This window comes from Staurois parvus, unplaced genomic scaffold, assembly GCF_062004578.1.
Source record: "Staurois parvus isolate SC_StPar_1 unplaced genomic scaffold, SC_StPar_1.0 ptg000897l, whole genome shotgun sequence".
Taxonomy (NCBI): Eukaryota; Metazoa; Chordata; class Amphibia; order Anura; family Ranidae; genus Staurois; species Staurois parvus.
The window spans coordinates 275,797-295,275 of NW_028318693.1; the positions used below are offsets into that span (position 1 = coordinate 275,797).

At 43.2% G+C, this 19,479-nt stretch overlaps 1 protein-coding gene across 1 annotated transcript in view; it reads left to right on the forward strand.

The window, feature by feature from the left end:
• The window catches only part of LOC149442244 (short transient receptor potential channel 2-like), a 62,736-nt gene that overhangs the window by 24,102 nt on the left and 19,155 nt on the right, over positions 1–19,479 (forward strand). The window contains exons 5-9 of the mRNA XM_089656309.1: positions 1,434–1,608; positions 5,409–5,609; positions 9,515–9,677; positions 11,226–11,318; positions 16,448–16,640. Coding sequence (XP_089512435.1) covers positions 1,434–1,608; positions 5,409–5,609; positions 9,515–9,677; positions 11,226–11,318; positions 16,448–16,640 — 825 coding nt within the window. The remainder of the gene's footprint in view (positions 1–1,433; positions 1,609–5,408; positions 5,610–9,514; positions 9,678–11,225; positions 11,319–16,447; positions 16,641–19,479) is intronic.

A 19,479-nucleotide genomic window follows, 5' to 3' on the forward strand; every position in this document is an offset into this window, starting at 1 on the left:
ATGAAACGCTATGGCAGGAGACCCAGGAGGACCCCACTGCTGACACAGAGACATAAAAAAGCAAGACTACAGTTTGCCAAAATGTACTTGAGTAAGCCAAAAGCCTTCTGGGAAAACGTCTTGTGGACAGATGAGACCAAGATAGAGCTTTTCGGTAAAGCACATCATTCTACTGTTTACCGAAAACGGAATGAGGCCTACAAAGAACAAAACACAGTACCTACGGTAAAATATGGTGGAGGTTCAATGATGTTTTGGGGTTGTTTTGCTGCCTCTGGCACTGGGTGCCTTGACTGTGTGCAAGGCATCATGAAATCTGAGGATTACCAAAGGATTTTGGGTCGCACTGTAGGGCCCAGTGTCAGAAAGCTGGGTTTGCGTCCAAGATCCTGGGTCTTCCAGCAGGACAATGACCCCAAACATACGTCAAAAAGCACTCAGAAATGGATGGCAAAGAAGCGCTGGAGAGTTCTGAAGTGGCCAGCAATGAGCCCAGATCTAAATCCCATTGAACACCTGTGGAGAGATCTTAAAATTGCTGTTGGGAAAAGGTGTCCTTCCAATAAGAGAGACCTGGAGCTGTTTGCAAAGGAAGAGTGGTCCAAAATTCCGGGTGAGAGGTGTCAGAAGCTTATTGATGGTTATAGGAAGCGACTGATTTCAGTTATGTTTTCCAAAGGGTGTGCAACCAAATATTAAGTTAAGGGTGCCAATACTTTTGTCCAGCCCATTTTTGGGGTTTTGTGTGACATTATGTCATATTTGCTTTTCTGCCTCTGTTTTATATTTGTTCCAATACATACAAAGGGAATAAACATGTGTATAGCAAAACATGTGTTAATGCAATACCTTTTTTGTGTGAAATACTTGATTTTCAGGAAAAATATCAAGGGTGCCAACAATTTCGGCCATGACTGTATATATATATATATATATATATATACACACACACACAATATATATAGATGGATGTTTATAGGTCATCCCTGGGATCTTCACTGGAGGGGGAGGGGTTCACTTTAAAGCTGACCTGTTACAACCCACCAAATTCAAGCTGAACATACAATGATATAAATACAGGGAAAATGGCATGCCAAAGCGATCAGCAGACCCAGAGCTCTGGGAAGTTGAAGTTACTATATGCAGAGCTCTACTTTTGCTACAAAAAAAAAAAGACAATTTCCTATAATTCTTGAGGCCCTGCTGGTCAGTGTGGCCTCCCATCACAATAAAGGACCAATAGAAAGGCTTTGGATGTGGTAGGGGGTGGAGGCAAGGTTGCGGGTGTATCTGAATCTACTGATGATCTGTACATTTTGGTTTCCAGTCAAGAGAACCTTTGTCTATTTATGTTCTTACCCGATATGGAATGTACCATTTGTCTGTTCTCGTAGATCAGGGACTGTATTAATTATATGGTGTCCATTATCCAGGTGGGTAAAATCCTGAAAATTCCGGTCATAAAATTCCTTCTCCATTCTGCTTCGTACTTGTGGTTCCTGATTTTCCTTCTGGTGGAGTCCATGATCATGGAGAAGAGGCACGATATATACGAGGGCCGAGATCAGACCATCTGGCAGAACTCGCTGCACATGATCTGGGTTGCTGGTCAGTTTACAGACCTTTACGTCTAAGTTTACTCTTCTAATTTTTGCCTTCCCTGGTTCTTCCCTTCCCCTTCATCAACCTTTAAATAAAACCTGTCCATTTTCATAACACACCTTATTTTAGACCTAGTGATGTCAGCACTGGGTCTCTGTGCTACTCTATGCAATGAAGGCAGATCATAGCTGGTGGGAGGGGCCGTCGGGGTTCTGTACATAGCTTCCTGAAAACATCACAGCACCCTGCCTCAGGCCTCTCCTCTCAAGACACCTCAGTACTGATGCAAACAGAGGGCTGACTCCTGGGAGGAATGCAAATATAAAGATGCCTTCATGGATGGATGTCAATCTGGAGGAGTGGGCATTGCTAGGCAGGCTGTATTTGCATGTAGGTAACACCCACGGGTGATGCTGAGCCTCCATTATTGAAAGAACTGAAATAAAATAAACTAAAGGGGTGGGCCAGGGACAGTCAAACTGAGAAGGAAAGTGCTAGATGATGCTGGATGTCCTCCAGCCAGGAAATGTGGTGGAGCTCTATCTGATATGCTGCAGTTTCTAATGCACATTGTGATTAGCTCACAGTGTGCAGTGAAATCAGAGTAAGTCATTTCAGTCCATGCAAGGAGCCGGCACAACTGTGCAAGACTGAAGGGGAGGCTGGAGGTCAGATTTAGCTAGTTTCATTTTAGGTCCAAACACAAAATCATAAATTTTAGTGTTTTAAACTCAAAGCCCAACTCCCAGCTGCTCTTTTATGAGATGTGGTACCCCAGCTGTGTACAAAACAAAAAACTCCAGTGATAAGAATCTCACTTTAAATGCGCAGCTACTCCCCACAGTACCTCTTTTTGGCCACAAGATGTCCTCAGTCTTCAGTCGGTTGAAAGACTGAGGCAGGGGCGGACTGACCATTTGGAAACTCGGGCACTGCCCGAGGGCCTGGGGTCAGTAGGGGGCCCCATGAGATGCCCCTGATACCTTTTTCATAGGCTTTTTTGAGTGTGGGCAAGGACACGGGCCCCATGATCCCCTATTACCCCGGGGGCCCCATGAGTTGTCAGTCCGCCCCTGGACTGAGGACAACACTGTGAGTGCAGAATATCATGGGCCGGCCCCTGAGGAGGCGTCAACACAATGCCCTTTATTCACAGAGTATTAATGCAGAGAGCAGAGTTATCTGGACCAACGCAGGGACTGAAGAGTACCCACTGTAAGACTTCAGAGAAAGGTAAGTATTAAACCCTTTTCTGCCTCGCCCTGGTATTTCTTTAAATAGTTCTGAATTATTGTAAATAGTAAAAAATATATGAGCGCTGGGTGACAACAGGCAAAATACAGGTGGGAGCAGCCAGCATGGAAGAGGAAACAACCTCAGATCCTCCAAGTAATGCCAAAGATAAAAGTACAAATGTGGCGCTCAGTATTAGTTACAGTGTGCAGATAGTATATCACAGTATTAGAACTTAATAGGTATAATACATGCGGATAAATGTGACTGCTGTGACACAGTGAGCAATAATAAACTTTCGTGACTGTTGTGACTGTGGTATTGAATAAATAGCAACAAAGCTTATTGAATATAGTTCATGCAGAGTGAAATGACTATAAATGAACAGTAATATTCATAACTTCTATGGCTAGAAGCAAAGAGCATACTATACACTGATTGGATAGTATCCCATAATGTCATAAACTAATAGGATATAGTTTGTGCAGATTAATGTGACTGCGGTGACACAAAAACAGCGGATAACTTTCGTGACTGCTGTGGCTGGAAACAATGAGTGTACTGTGCACTAACCAGATGGCACAGATCAATGTGTGTTGGAGTAAATAAGACCTACTCCTAGGTACTCTGGGGGTGGGAACTCAGCATGCGGATGTAATCATCAGGTGGAGGTACTTCACCAGCTGTCATCTATCCAGAGCAGGATTCCACGTCTCACGTTAACCGTGTCCAGCAGTACCTTTTATAGCCATCAGGGGGATCATACACGCAGATGGAAACCAGGGAAAGGATCCTTCAGGATGAGGACTCTCGGTGCCAGATAAATGAGCCCAGAGAGAAAAGAACTCCAATAGTGTAGTATGTTTAATGATAATATTAGAGTAACATCAAGGTACAGGTAAAAAACAGAGCCAGCACTTACATCTGAGATAGTCAGTAGGTCAAGTAATTAGCAATCCATGAGAAAGAGTATATCCCTAACGCGTTTCGTGTAATAACACATTTATTATTACATGAAACACGTTAGGAGGTGCCCTTTCTCATGGATTGCTAACTACTTGACCTACCGACTATCTCAGATGTAAGTGCTGGCTCTGTTTTTTACCTGTACCTTGATGTTACTCTAATATTATCATTAAACATACTACACTATTGGAGTTCTTTTCTCTCTGGGCTCATTTATCTGGCACCGAGAGTCCTCATCCTGAAGGATCCTTTCCCTGGTTTCCATCTGCGTGTATGATCCCCCTGATGGCTATAAAAGGTACTGCTGGACACGGTTAACCTGAGACGTGGAATCCTGCTTTGGATAGATGACAGCTGGTGAAGTACCTCCACCTGATGATCACATCCGCATGCTGAGTTCCCACCCACAGAGTACCTAGGAGTAGGTCTTATTTACTCCAACACACATTGATCTGTGCCATCTGGTTAGTGCACAGTACACTCATTGTTTCCAGCCACAGCAGTCACGAAAGTTATCCGCTGTTGTTGTGTCACCGCAGTCACATTAATCTGCACGAACTATATCCTATTAGTTTATGACATTATGGGATACTATCCAATCGGTGTAGCCATAGAGGTTATGAATATTACTGTTCATTTATAGTCATTTCACTCCGCATGAACTATATTCAATAAGCTTTGTTGCTATTTATTCAATACCACAGTCACAACAGTCACGAAAGTTTATTATTGCTCACTGTGTCACAGCAGTCACATTGATCCGCATGTGTTATACCTATTAAGTTCTAATACTGTGAAATAGTTCTGAATGCCTGAGGGGAGGTAGGATCAGTGATCATGTGACCATGAAGGTGGTTAATGTGCAGGATAAGGGAGGTGATCAAATGTACAGGGGGAATTGGGGGGGGGGGGGAGGAGGGTTAAATATGATCCACAACGATGAATATTTACCGATCCACTGATCTGGAACTGCTGAATGAGTGCCTCATTCATTCATTCATTCATTTCTCCATTGTAAGAAGAAGGAGCGGGTTCAGCAATGTAAACATTACTCATTTGTGGTTGCTGTGATTTGTTATCACAGCAATCACAAGGTACAGAGCCACTCCTATTGTCTCCGTACACAGTGTTGGCTCACAGCCATTAAGGGGTGCACTGGCTGCCCGGGGAAGGGGATTTCTGCAGTGCCGTGTATAAATAGTCATCCACTACTACAACGTTTATAATCAAATGATTTTAGATGGGTGATTAAAGTTCCACTTTGCTCAAAAAGTAACAGTCGCTTCCAAATTTTCAGCCTGAGTGGTTGTTCTGCTAGCCATGGCTAAGGCCACATAGGCTGCGACTGTCACTATTCAGACAGAGTGGATTTATATAAAGTATGATATGGAGGAATGGATGTGTGCTGGCATTTGAATGGATTATGAATATATGACCCCAGGAAGAGGGATTGGCTGTGCACTGTGGTGGCGGGGGCGATACTGGAGGTTGAGGGGTGTACTAGTTTTTGTGGGGGGAGCCTTGATTGGACGGGATTACATTGTGCCTGCACATTCATGTCTATGGGTGGTCCTGAGACTTATCATATCTGTTCCCCACGTCTGTAGGATTTTTGTGGCATGAATGTAAGGAGGTCTGGATAGAAGGACTGAGAAGTTACTTCCTGGACTGGTGGAACTTCCTGGACATCGTCACCATCAGCATGTATCTGGCCTCGTTCTCCCTGCGGATTCTGGTGGCAGTGAGAGGATACCTGTCCTGCCGGGATGACCCCGAGTCTGACATCTGCTTCTACTTCACTAAAGCAGGTAGTAGGAATGGCTGCAATGATTAGACATGCCAGTGTTTCCTTTAACCAAAAGCAGATACCTGCTCCTTAGAGCCTGTGCAGCTCCACACATGGGTATACAAGGAATACATAAAATGATCAAATATTCAATAGAGAAGATGGGACTTTCAGGGTGCATGAACATGAAAACCAAACATTAAAAAGTTATATAATTTTTATTTCGAATTTTTGTAAAAAATACAAGAAAGGAAAAAATACAGAAACATAAAAACAATTTTGGCATCACCCCTTTTGAAAATGCACTAGGTGTGCGAAACGTGTCAAAGAGGAGCCACACATGCCTGAGACATCACGCCACTGGATCAAGGAGGTCCGGTGGCCCCCATAACTATCCAGCTGGTTAGTGATTTCAACAGTTTTGCTGTATGCCTACATCTATTCTATATACTGGTGAAGGCCTCCAAGTTTTTTATGTATGTTTACTAATTTGATTCATTAATAAAAATATTTGAGATTTTGACCTACTACACTATGGCCACTATTCTCTGCTCCACGCCGAGCATTTAATCCCCCAGGATTCCATGGTGACTACCCCCGAGGCCCAGAGGAGAGTGACTCATTTGTGTTGACCCCCACCGCAGCCCCCACCAGTAGAGAAGACTTCTAAAGGCGCCATTAGTGTGAGAAAGCCTGCCCAGTGTGAGCTGCACCTTCCATAAGACAAGAGGGGACCTCTGGTTTTACCTATTGCGCTTTCATATTGCGCATCTGGTGAGTGCACATTTCTTATGTTTCCTGCACAATACCTAGTTTGTGCCTCACTGGGAGTAACAAAGTCACCAAATTTGTTTTATATGTTATATTTGGACATTATTTTCTTTGGACTTTAGAGTTGATTTTATTTGAGGCTGTTGTCAGCCTCAGATCCATTCTATACATATTGTTCATTAGCGCTGCACTTTTTTCTTATTTTGTATGCTTGAGAGGTTTTAAGGTTTCCTTTAGTGTATCAGCTGCTTATATTTTCATTGTTTTTAGCACTCGCTAGACCACTCTTATTTTATATCAAAGGGCTGCCTTGGCGGTAGAAATTTCCTCAAAATCTCCCCTGAAGACCATGAGGGCGAAACATGTAGGGAGTAACTACATTTACCTAACCAAGTTTGAATTTCAGTTGGTATTCTTAGAGCTAAAATTGTTTTTATGTTTCTGTATTTTTTCCTTTCTTGTGTTTTTTACAAAAATACAAAATAAAAATTATATAACTTTTTAATGTTTGGTATTCATGTTCATGCACCCTGAAAGTCCCATCTTCTCTATTGAATATTTGCAATTTTAAAGGATGTGGTGCAATAATCATATATGGTCGCTCGCTCGCCACTTCACTGTTTCTATAAAATGATCAAAGCTACATTGGTGCAGAAATATCCACATTCTCTAAAGGGGTGCATTAAAAAAAACAGAGCCTTGTAAACATTCATTCTGTGTGAATGGGGCAAAACTGAAAGTTCTCAGTCTGTGTTCTCTGCGGATTGGATGTTATTCATTGAAAAAACAGTGTCCATGAGGAAAATACTGCATTATGGCCAAAAGATGGAGCTAAGGATCATACTTGTTTCCTAGGATTTTCAGCACCATCTAGTGGCCATATAGCTTAGTACTTAGAACAGTCACTACACTGGAAAGGGGAAGGAGGGGCCAAGTCACTACTCTGAGTCATTCAGCTCTGTTGGTAAATTTCAGCTTGAGCCCCTGAGTGAACAGATATTTTTAGTGTAGGGGCTAGTGAGCCTTGTAAACATGTCAAAGAGAGCCAAGAGCGCCACCTGGTAGCTGAAAATGAAAATGTATAACCCAGGTGCGGACTGACAACTCATGGGGCCCCCGGGCAATAGGGGATCATGGGGCCCCTGTGTCCTTGCCCAAACTCAAAAAAGCCTATGGAAAAAGGTACCAGGGGCATCTCATGGGACCCCCTACTGACCCCGGGCCCTCGGGCAGTGCTCGAGTTTCCAAATGGTCAATCCGCCCCTGGTATAACCTCATTTGTTACCTTTTTTGTACATAGATATAGGGGTTGATTTACTAAAACTGCACAGTGCAAAATCTAGTGCAGCTGTGCATGGTAACCAATCAGCTTCTAACTTCAGCTTGTTCAAGTAAGCTTTACAAAAAAACTGGAAGCTGATTGGTTTCTACAGTGGGCAAAATAATTATTTGATCCTCTGCAGATTGTGTAAGTTTGCCCACTTACAAAGAAATGAAGGGTCAATAATTTTTACCATAGGTGTATTTTAAAAGAAAGAGGCATAAAATCAACCAAAAATCCAGACAAAACACATGATACAAATGTTATAAATTGAGTTACAGTTCAGTAAAATAAGTATTTGATCCCTACCAACCAACAATAATTCTGGCTCCCACAGACTGGCTATGTGCTCATGTGGTCTCAAGTTAGTCCTGTCAATTTAAGAAGGTGCTCCGAATGACAACTCAAGACCAAAGAGCTGTCATAGGACATCAGGGACAAGACTGTAGAGCTGCACAAGGCTTGAATGGGCTACAAGACTATGAGCAAGAAGCTTGGGGAGGAGACAACTGTTGGAGAGATTATTCACAAATGGAAGAAATACAAAATAATTATCAATCATCCTCGGTCTAGAGCTCCATGCAAGATTTCGCCTCATTGGGGGTAAGAATTATCATGAGAAAAGTGAGGGATCAGCCCAGAACTACACGGGAAGGGGGGGAGCTTGTGAATGATCTCAAGGCAGTTTGGACAACAGTCACCAAGCAAACTATTGGTAACACAATACACCACCATGGATTGAAATCCTGCAGTGCCCGCAAGGTCTCCCTCCTCAAGAAGGCACATGTACAGGCCTGTCTGAAGGTTGCCAATGAACATCTAAATAATTCAGAGAAGGGTTGGAAGAAAGTGCTGTGGTCAGATGAGACCAAAATTGAGCTCTTTGGCATTAACTCGACTCGCTGTGTTTGGAGGAAGAAAAATGCTGCCTATGACCCTCAGAACACCATCCCAACTGTCAAGCACAGAGGTGGAAACATTATGCTTTGGGGCTGTTTCTCTGCTAAAGGTACAGGCCGACTTTTTTGCATTGAAGGGCCAATGGACGTGGCCATGTATTGTAAAATCTTGGATGAGAACCTTCTTCCCTCAGCCAGAACACTAAAGATGGGTTGTGGATGGGTCTTTCAGCATGACAATGACCCAAAACATACCACCAAGGCAACAAAGGAGTGGCTCAAAAAGAAGCACAATAAGGTCATGGAGTGGCTTAGCCAGTCTCCTGACCTTAATCCTATAGAAAATGTATGGTGGGAGGTGAACCTTCGAGTTGCCAAGGGACAGCCAAGAAACCTTAAGGACTTAGAGAAGATCTGTAAAGAAGAGTGGACCAAAATTCCTCCTGAGATGTGTGCAAACCTGGGAACCAACTACAAGAAACATCTTACCTCTGTGCTTGCCAACAAGGGTTCCTCCATCAAGTACTAAGTCATGTTTTGCTTGGGGATCAAATACTTATTTTACTCACTGAACTACAAGTCAATTTATAACATTTATATCATGCGTTTTTTTCTGAATTTTTAGTTAATATCATGTCTTTATCATTTAAAATACACCTATGGTAAAAATTATAGACCCTTCATTTCTTTGTAAGCGGGCAAATGTCCAAAATCTGCAGGGGATCAAGTAATTATTTTCCCCACTGTATGCTGAGCTACCCCAGATTTTGCACTTTCCAGTTTTAGTAAATCAACCCCATAGTGTAAAATAACATTTTTTCTTATGTGTGTTGCTGTGTTTGGCCACAATCCACCCACATAGAAAGTTCTATGGGTGCCACTTGCTTATGTTAATCTATACTCAAAATCAAAGAAATGTTATTTTTCCTCCTGCAGGCCGTCCAGAGTGGAACACGGAGGATCCTCAGTTCATTGCTGAGGTTCTGTTTGCTGTCACTAGCATGCTGAGCTTTACACGTTTAGCCTATATTCTTCCTGCACATGAGACCCTCGGGACCCTGCAGATCTCCATTGGCAAAATGATCGATGACATGATAAGGTGAGGAGTGGGGACCCTCTATAGTGGTTATTAAAAAGACTCAGATCACTAATCAAATGATACCTCCAGTTCTCTACAACAGAAAAGTAGTTAAATCACCCCTCTGGTGTCCTGTGTCTCCTACTTCTCCTTTGTTCCTTGTAATAGAAGAGGTATTATACTCCCCAACTCTGGTGTCCTGTGTCTCCTACCTCCCCTCCATCCCCTGTAATAGAAAAGGTATTATACTCCCCTCTCCATTGTCCTGTGTTTCCTACCTCTCCTCTATTCCTTGTAATAGAAGAGGTATTATACCCCCCTCTCTGGTGTCCTGTGTCTCCTACCTCCCCTCCATCACCTGTAATAGAAGAGGTATTATACACCCCTCTTCAGTGAATTGTGTCTCCTACTTCCCCTCCATTTTCTCTAATAGACAAGGTATTATACTCCCCTCTTTGGTGTCCTGTGTCCCTACCTCTCCTCTGTTCCTTGTAATAGAAGAGGTATTATACTCCCTTCACCGGTGTCACCTGTGTCTCCTACCTCCCCTCTGTTCCCTGTAATAGAAAAAGCATTATACTCCACTCCCTGGTGTCCTGTGCCTTCTACCTCCCCTCCATTCTCTGTTGTAGAAGAGGTATTATACTGTCCTCTACGTTGTCCCATGTCTCCTACCTCCTCTTTGTTCTTATTAGAAGAGGTTTTATACTCCCCTCATATGTGTTCCGTGTCTCCTACCTCTCCTTCATTCTTTGTAATAGATGAGGAGTTATACTACCCTCTCTGGAGTCCTGCTTCTCTTACCTTCCCTCTATTCCCTGCAATAGAAGAGGTATTATACTCCCCTCTCTGTGCCATGTCTACTACCTTCCCTTCATTCTCTGTAATAGTAGAGGTGTTTTACTCATTTATCTGGTGTACCATGTTTCCTACCTCCCCTTTGATCTCTGTAAAAGAAGAGGACCTATACTCCCCTCTCCAATATCCTGATTCTCCTACCTCCCCTTCAAGGGCGGACTGACAACTCATGGGGCCCCCAGGCAATAGGGGATCATGTGGCCCCTATGTCCTCACCCACACTCAAACCACACCCAAAAAATCCTACGAAAGGTACCAGGGGCATCTCATGGGGTCCCCTACTGACCCTGGGCCCTTGGGCAGTGCCCGAGTTTCCGAATGGTCAGTCCGCCCCTGCTCCCCTTTGTAATAGAAGAGGTATTATATTGTCTCTCTGGAGGCCTGTCTCTCCTACCTCCACTCCCTTCCCTGCAATGGGGCCCCATGATCCCCTATTGCCCGGGGGCCCCATGAGTTGTCAGTCTGCCCCTGCATAGGACCTAAGTTTTCTAAAGTCCAAGATAGGAAATGGGAGGACTAATTAGACTCATTAGGATAATATTCTGAATTTCTGACATCAACAGATATTTTTTTGCACTTATTGAACAGATTTAAGAAAACTCTTTCAATGGTATATTTAGCAGACCAAAATGGTGCAAATAAAAGAAGTCCATTGTTACGGGTTACATACCCTTTAATCCTTGTATCTCCCACTGTCTCTCCATTCCTTAGGTTCATGTTTATCTTGATGATTATTCTCACCGCCTTCCTTTGTGGCCTCAACAACATCTACGTTAACTACAGCGATTCCGACAAGCTGGGAAAGTATGTATTTCACATTCTACACATACCGCTAGATTTCTAAACTTCACTTTTCATTTTTCAAAAAGTAATCCTGTCCATGAACCAGAAATAGAAGCACCCAGATACCTAAACATAAAATATAATAGTTGTGGGTCATTTTTATGTGTTATGTTTGTAAATGTTTTTAACTGGCATTTTAGAAATTTATATAAAATCTTTATTTTGCAAACAGGCTTTTGGTTAAAAAAAAATCTAACATTCAGCTAAATACTTTAAAGATGCATTAAAACAAAAGGTGCACAAACCCTTAAAGTGGAACGTCACTCGCTCAATCAACATTGACTATTTTTCATCCTTATACTGCTAAATTAGTAAATAAATAGGAAAAAGTATATCATATTTACTTGTTTTAAACTTTTTTTTTTTTTAGATTTCTGAAGTTACCAACTGGTTTTCATGGCCAGGAGTCTTCAGAAGGGGAGGAGGGTTTTGCTGAGCTAAGCACAGCCTCCTGCCTGCATGCCTGAGCTAAGGGCAGATGGATTCCAAGAAGTACATGCAACATGATCAGGGGGCGGACTGACACCTCATGGGGCCCCCGGGCAATAGGGGATCATGGGGCCCCTGTGTCCTTGCCCAAACTCAAAAAAGCCTATGAAAAAGGTACCAGGGGCATCTCATGGGGCCCCCTACTGACCCCGGGTCCTCGGGCAGTGCCAGTCCGCCCCTGGACATGATTCATCTGCTCTTACTCAAGAAGGCCATGGTCAGAAATGCTAGGAGGTTGTTTTTCAAAGTGATTTCTCAACAAAATTAGTTTGTAGCTCTCAGATGAAGTGTAGCTCTGCTATGAAGTGTTTTTAAAGATAAAAATATTTTTTACAAAAATGACAAAAAACATGCTATACTTACCTGCTCTGTGCAATGATGTTGCACAGAGCAGCCCCAATCCTCCTCTTGTCAAGTCCCCTGCTGACTGTCTTGGCTCCTCCTCTTCATCCAATGCCCCTATAGGAAGCCACTTCTTATGGGGGCACTTGTGTCACAAGTTCCCAGCTCCCTCATCACAGAGTTTGATTGACAGCAGCGGGAGCAATTTATGTATCTGCCCTGTGAGGAGGGACAGAGCCTGGCGAGCCGCTGCTTTCATGCACAGCACTGGGTCATGATGGGGTTCAGGCAAGTATAAGAGGGATATAGAAGATTTTTTACCTTCATGCAGTAAAAAATATGTTAGCCTTCAGCCTTTAGAATCCCAAGGTTTCTTTAGACAGCAGCCACAGCTTAAGTAAAAAAGCCTGTCCCCTGCCAGCATGCTGAAGAGAAGGACCCTTGCTTTCTGCGAGGAAGCAGAACTCTTGTATGCCCTCTACTGAGTCAGAGCCATTGCGGAACTACTACAGTTGCTGTTGCGACCAGGCCCTGGTGTTCTGTCACATAGGGGGGCCCAAGATAAGATTGCTGTCTGCTCGGAACTCCCTGACTGCTGCTAATGCTCGGGCGGTGGGTCTGGCGGTTGCAGTGGATGGAAGCAGAAGCAGCAGAGGTTGTCAGGCCAACCTGAGTAGAGGAGCACACAGTGTCCAGACTCTGGTCTCGGGATTCCTCCTCCCTGCTCTATACTGCAAAGACTGAAGACACGTGCTGCAGGAAGTGAAACCGAAAAGAAGCTGCAATAATCCACAGGTAGCGTTAACATGGGAACATACACCACAGGCTGGCCCGGGCGTATGTTGGAGCTGTAGCAGGGAGAGGGTGAGCAGGACTGGAACAGAGCTGCAGTAAGGTGGGCAGTGTGCTCCACTCCTCCTAACATTGACATGGCAGGAACAAGCTGGTCTGCATATTAGGGATCAATGGCCATCACTCCTCAGGGCTCTTTGCAGGGGGCACTCTGGAGTTAATATCTTAGTGCCTCTAGAGTGCCCCCCTTGGTATGTCCAGGGTGCCTCCTTACTGCCTCTAAGGTACCCCCTTACATTCTCCATGATGCCCCTTTACATCCTCCAGGGTGCCCCTTAGCATAGTAGTACTAAGGGGGCACTTTGGAGGCACTAAGGGTGCACTCTGGAGGAAGATGTAAGGGGGCACTCTGAAGGTACTAAGGAGTCACTCTGGAGAAAGATGTAAGGGGGATAGCTGAAGATACTAAGGAGGCTGTAACGGAACCGACCCAGTCTGCGCTTGGGTACTTCCGTTATAATACCACTTCCCCGTCCGAACACCGACCACAGACACCACACCCGACCAAACAAAACTAGATGACACCAGTCTGTCTGAACATGGAACTCTTTATTTGAACCTTGAACTGTCTTTTTATACACTCGGGGAACAATCCCCCCTCCCTGCATAATTACACAGTGTGGGGCAATCTACATTTAGTAACAATGGACACACCAGCAGACAGTCCCATCAGGAGGGAGGGCTGCTGGAGACACCCCCACTAAGCTAATACACAAACAAATACATCCCATAATAGTTTGCTCCCAAGGAAGACACACAATAGAACAATGGGATGCAACCACATGACATTAAACAATCAACAACCCCCCACCCCAATATTAGGACAGATCACCCTGTACCCCTAACAGGCACAGGGTGACTTACACATAATAGGGATATGAGGATCTGAGACAGGGGCTCCCCACCTCTCTAAAGTGAGCTGGCTTCCATGGGCCCCCCCACCCAAAGTGACTCCCGTCACAGAGGCACTCTGAAGGAGGATGTAAGGAGCACTCTGGAGAATGTAAGGGGGCACCTGAATGATCTAAGGGGATATTCTGGAGGTACTAAGTTAGTACTGCGAGAGTGTCCCCTTTAATCCTTCAATGTGCCCCCTTAGTACTACTAAGGGGGCACTCTGGAGGTATTAAGGGTGCATTCTGGAGGTAGTAAGGGTCACTCTGGAGGATGTAAGGGGGGACTCTGAAGGATATAGAGGCACTTTGGAGACACTGATGTAAGGGGGCACTCTGGAGGATGTAAGGGGGCTGTAATGTAAGGTGTTACTCTGATGTAAGTTGGCACTCTGGGGACATGGATGTAAGGGGGAGCTCTGATTTATAGGGGGAATGCTGGGGACTTTGGTGTAGGAGAGGATTCTGATGTAAATGTGGTGCTCATCCTGACTGCTGCACTCCATATGTTGTTTTGTTTGTTACTTACTCCTAACCATGCTCTATATGCATTATGCTGTACATAAACCTGACCAAGGTGTTCCTTGGCTCAACAGTTTTTTTAACGGTTGTTAAAAAAAAAGTGTTCCTTTTGTCCTGAGTTTTATTTGTGTCTGTGAAACTGTCAGTTGTAGCTCAGTAATTAGAATTTTGTGGGTACAAGGACTCTGGTATGTGTGTGCAGTGTATACTGCAGGCACAGGTTCTGCCCAATCCCCCTTTAAGACCCTCCCACTGGTCACGCATATTGTTTGGCGCAGCACACTATGCCTGCAACAGAACTTATTTTTCTGTTCTTTTCCTAGGTGCCCTAGATCTTTCATGATCTTAATGTTGCTCACATTTGGTCATGCTGTTTTGACTTTTTCATTGCATAGCCTGCAGAATACTTGTTATGAGTAGTGTTTACATGTTGTTTGTACTGTTCAAAGTCTACGTTCACCTTTAGGAACATTTTATATGTAACACTCATATTTAAGATGTAATATGTTGCTAAGCGCCCCAAACTACTCACCCCATGATCAGTGTGGTCTTTTGACATTTCCTCCAGCTTTCTACCTGAAAAAACTGGTGGAAGTGTCTGCAGGAGCCTGACAATGCACCTACTATCCACTGATCTACTGAGTGCAGGTGCAATGCTTTGCAGGCTCCAGTGGGGAAGAAAATAATAAATGCAATTTAAAATATTTGCATTAATTTTTTTCCTTGATGGTGAATTTAGTCTTTACATATCGATTGTCTTATGCAGGCCATAGACGGGGAGAAAACCGGACATTTTTTTTTCAGAAAAACGAAAAATCGGTCGTTCAATTGGCCGACGTTACCACATTGGTGAAAAAAAATCGGCTGATTTTCGTCCCGTCTACGGCCAGGAAATATAATAGCAGTGTCCCTGCAGAGAGCTCCGCTATTATATTTGACATTTAAAAGTATAGCAAAGTTGCAACATTGTATCTATTTAATTAATTTTGTGATACAAATAGATACAATGTTGCAACCGCAATACTTTTAAATGTCAAATATAATAGCGGACTGAAATTCTTTTTTTCTTCTTTTTCTTCTTCTTCATATTCTATTTCTTCTTCTTATTCATATTCTATTTCTTCTTTTTCTTCTTCTTATTCATATTCTATTTCTTCTTTTTCTTCTGCTTGCCGGTCACGGCTCATGCGCATTTTTTTAATCTGTAAAAAGATCGGGAGATTTTTTTTTTTTATGTGGGGAGAACCACAAAAAAGATCGTCCGATTTGCCCTCATTGCCGTGAAAATCGGCCGATCGACAAAATCGGCCGATCGACAAAATCGGCCGTTTTTTTTTCAACATAGCCGATTAAAAAATGTGTCAAACTCATGAAAAACGGCCAACAAATTCACCAACGATCCGAAAATCGAATACAAATTTTCGGCCGATTTTCGAGCCATCTATGGTCTGCATTAGTTTATAATAGGAGTTTTAGTCATAGTGTAGGCTGTCAGTAAAAACTGTGCTCAGTCAGTACATTTTTCATGCTTTGTCAGTAAAAAATTAATCAGGGATTGGCAACACTGGATGGGAGTAAAGGGCCCCGAGATCAGTGGGAAGGGTCCAGGGCCTGGAGGAGTTGTCAGAAGGGGCCCCTTCATGGTTTCTTGCATCGGGGTCCTGAAGGTTCTAGTTACGCCTCTGATCAGAGCTAGAGCTCGCCGATTAGCAGGGAACATGAACTTTGCTGATAAGACTGAAGCTAGAGTTCTTCGCTAAAATTGTGTATTTGTTGAGGGTTGACTGTCCATGGACTGGCCCCTGTTACACAATTCTACCATCCAGTCTGTACACAGCTGATTCTTGTTGAGCCACCCAAAAGGAAACAAACTGCAGAATTTTAAATGTAAAGCCCATGTACAAAACCACATAAGAGTCTTGAGAGCAGGTATGGGGCTGTTTATATTTCCCTGAGCTCCTGGTTCATTCTTTGTCTCTTGGCTTTTTTCAGTTTCAATGAGACCTTCCAGTTCCTGTTCTGGACGATGTTCCAGATGGTGGAGCGGACCACTGTGGACATGAACCACTATGCCGTAGCAGAATTTGTTGGACGGGCACTGTATGGAATCTTTACCATTATCATGGTGATTGTCCTACTCAACATGCTTATTGCCATGATCACCAATTCCTTCCAGAAGATCGAGGTGAGAGTTGTGCCCCAGTGTGAGAGATAACGGGTGATGGGAACTGCTCCAATGACATATTACATGTTATGCATTTCAGTAGGTGGTTGGAGAAAGAAAGGGTTTATTACACACACTCAAGGCCATTATATTGGGTACAGTTGTTAACTGTCACAAAGTTTTATGGACTCAGTGGGGTTGATTTGAGTGCAAAATCTGGTGCAGCTCTGCATAGAAAGCAATCTGCTTCTTTGTTTTTTGACAAAGCTTAATTAAACAAACTAAAGTTAGAAGCGGATTGGCTATCATGCACATCGGCACCAGATTTTGCATTCTCCAGTTTTAGTAAATCAACCCCACTCTGTCACCAAGGGAAAACCTACAAGTATGCAGGACAGATGCTGATGCAACACAATTAGCAGAAGAAAAGCCCAAGGGCAGGAGGTGTAAGCATACAGCAAAATCAAAGAAGATCATCAGGACAGAAAACCAATACATTCAAATTCAACTGAGTAATCCTGAGTAGTGCAGACAGATTGAAGTCATGCAAAGACTGTTGTTCGGGCAGAGAGTGACTGTCCACCAGTCTATTTAAGCACTACTACTGTGGTAGGTGTGCACTACAGCACAATATGAGATACAGTACTGAGCAACAACCAGCAAGTAGTGAAGACTCAAGGCTGATCTTTACATTAACAGCAAGTGCTAAACGATAAATCATGTAGCTTCAACAAAATATATAAAAAGTTTGTATATAAGAAGTTTTGTTTTTATTCGACCATGTGTTAGAATGGGGAAAATGCATGATAAATGGCTTTGGCCGTGGAATGATGGTTGGTGGCAGACTGAGTGATTGTGGCATCTTAGACACAGCTGGCCTTCAGGGATTTTCACCCACTATATGCTAGACATTACAGAGGTCAGTGCAAAAAACAAAGCCAACCAGGTTGCAATAAAGCTTGTTGGATAACAAAAAAATCCAGCGTAAGTTTGGCTTGTTTGTTTGTATCTGGACACTGCGTGAACAAATGGATCTCGGCAGGGGCGCGCCTATGGCTGGTGGATGATAAAACCACCAGGCACCATTATATTCTTGTGTATGTTTACCGGAGGATAAAGAAAGGTGAAAACATCAATGTTCTAATGCTATCATAATGCCACATTGTGTACTATATGATAGTATATATAAAAAATGGCAGTTGTTTATGATTCGCACAGTGATTAGCAAACAAAATACATTATTAAACAGAATTTATATGGCACCAACAGTTTACAATATGAAGCGAGACAGTATGGTTACCTTACAGTTCAATACAAGAGGGATAAGAGACCCTGCTTGTTAGAGCTTCCAATCTAAAAGAAAGGGCAAGTGATAGGTAATCACTGTGGGGGATGACTTGTTAGCTAGCAGAGGGATAGGCTTCCCTAAAGAAATATGTTTTCAGGGACCAGGAGTCAGAGATAGATAGCCAGAGCAGGGTGGGGAGTTCCAGAGAATGGAAGAGGTTCTGGAGAAGTCCTGGAGATGAGCATGGGGGGAGGTGGTGAGGGATCTGGAAAGCAGGAGACCTTAGGAGAAGCTAAGAGAACAGTTTTGGTGATATTTTGAGATGAGGTTGGTGATGTAACTTGGGACTGAGTTGTGGATTGTTTTGTATATTGTTGTTCGTATTTTAAATTGTATTTGTTGGGTAGGCCAGTGGAGGTATTGAGATGCTGTGACATGACCTTAAACAGGCTGTTCATGCTGGAAAACCCTCCAATGTGGCCGAATTAAAACAATTCTGCAAAGAAGAGTGGGCCAAAATTCCTCCACAGCGATGTGAAAAGCTCATTGCCAGTTATCGCAAACTTTTGATTGCAGTTGTTGCCACTAAGGGTGGCACAACCAGTTGTTAGGTTTAGTGGAAAATTACTTATTCACATAGGACCAGGCAGGTTTGGACAGCTTTTTTCCCTTAATATATGAAATCATCATTTAAAAACTGCATTTTGTAATTACTCGGGTTATCTTTGTGTAATATTAAAATTTGTTTGATGATCTGAATAATTTAAGTGACAAATATGCAAAAAAAAAATGAGGAAGGGGCAAATACTTTTTCCCAGCACTATAGGCCAAAGCCATTCCAGATATATGAAGATGAATCAAGTGGTCCCTCTGCAGGACAATATAGTAACAGACACTGCCCAAGATAGTAACCTTGTGATAGTAAAGGCAACCCACTAATAAGGGTAGTAAAGGCAACACAGTCAGAGAGCAAAGAAACCCCTGGACATCAATGGCAGTCCTCCAACATTGAGCAGTGATGTTACTTGACTTATTATGCTTTAAAAATAAAAATTCCACACAAAGATTGTGTGATTGAGGGAAATTGTGATAATTTCTAAAATGTATTAATATTCCAAATGTAATTTCCACAAATATATATATATATATGTATATGGGGGGGGGGGGGGGCGTTCAAGTCAAACCGGATCTAATGGGTGCTTGTGTGACAGTACTACAGGCAGTAGTAAGTGGCAAGTGTGTCGTATTACTGATAGGCGGTGCATATGTTGCGGGCCAGTCCAGAGACTGTTAATCAAGATGGCAGACAACAGTGTTAGTGCCTGGAACAGCGTGTGGTGATGAAGTTTCTTGTGAACGAAGGTGTAAAACCCTTGGATATCTACAGACTTCATACACAGTACAGTGATGAGACGCTCAGCTGCAGTAAGACATTTGAATGCTATAAAGATGGCCTTCTTTTTGGGTTTTGCAATGATCCTGGCCGGGTCGAAGCTTTCCAGGCTTTACTTAAACGTTGGGATAAATGTATAAATGTAGCAGGGGAGTATGTTGAAAAATAAATGCGGGGGC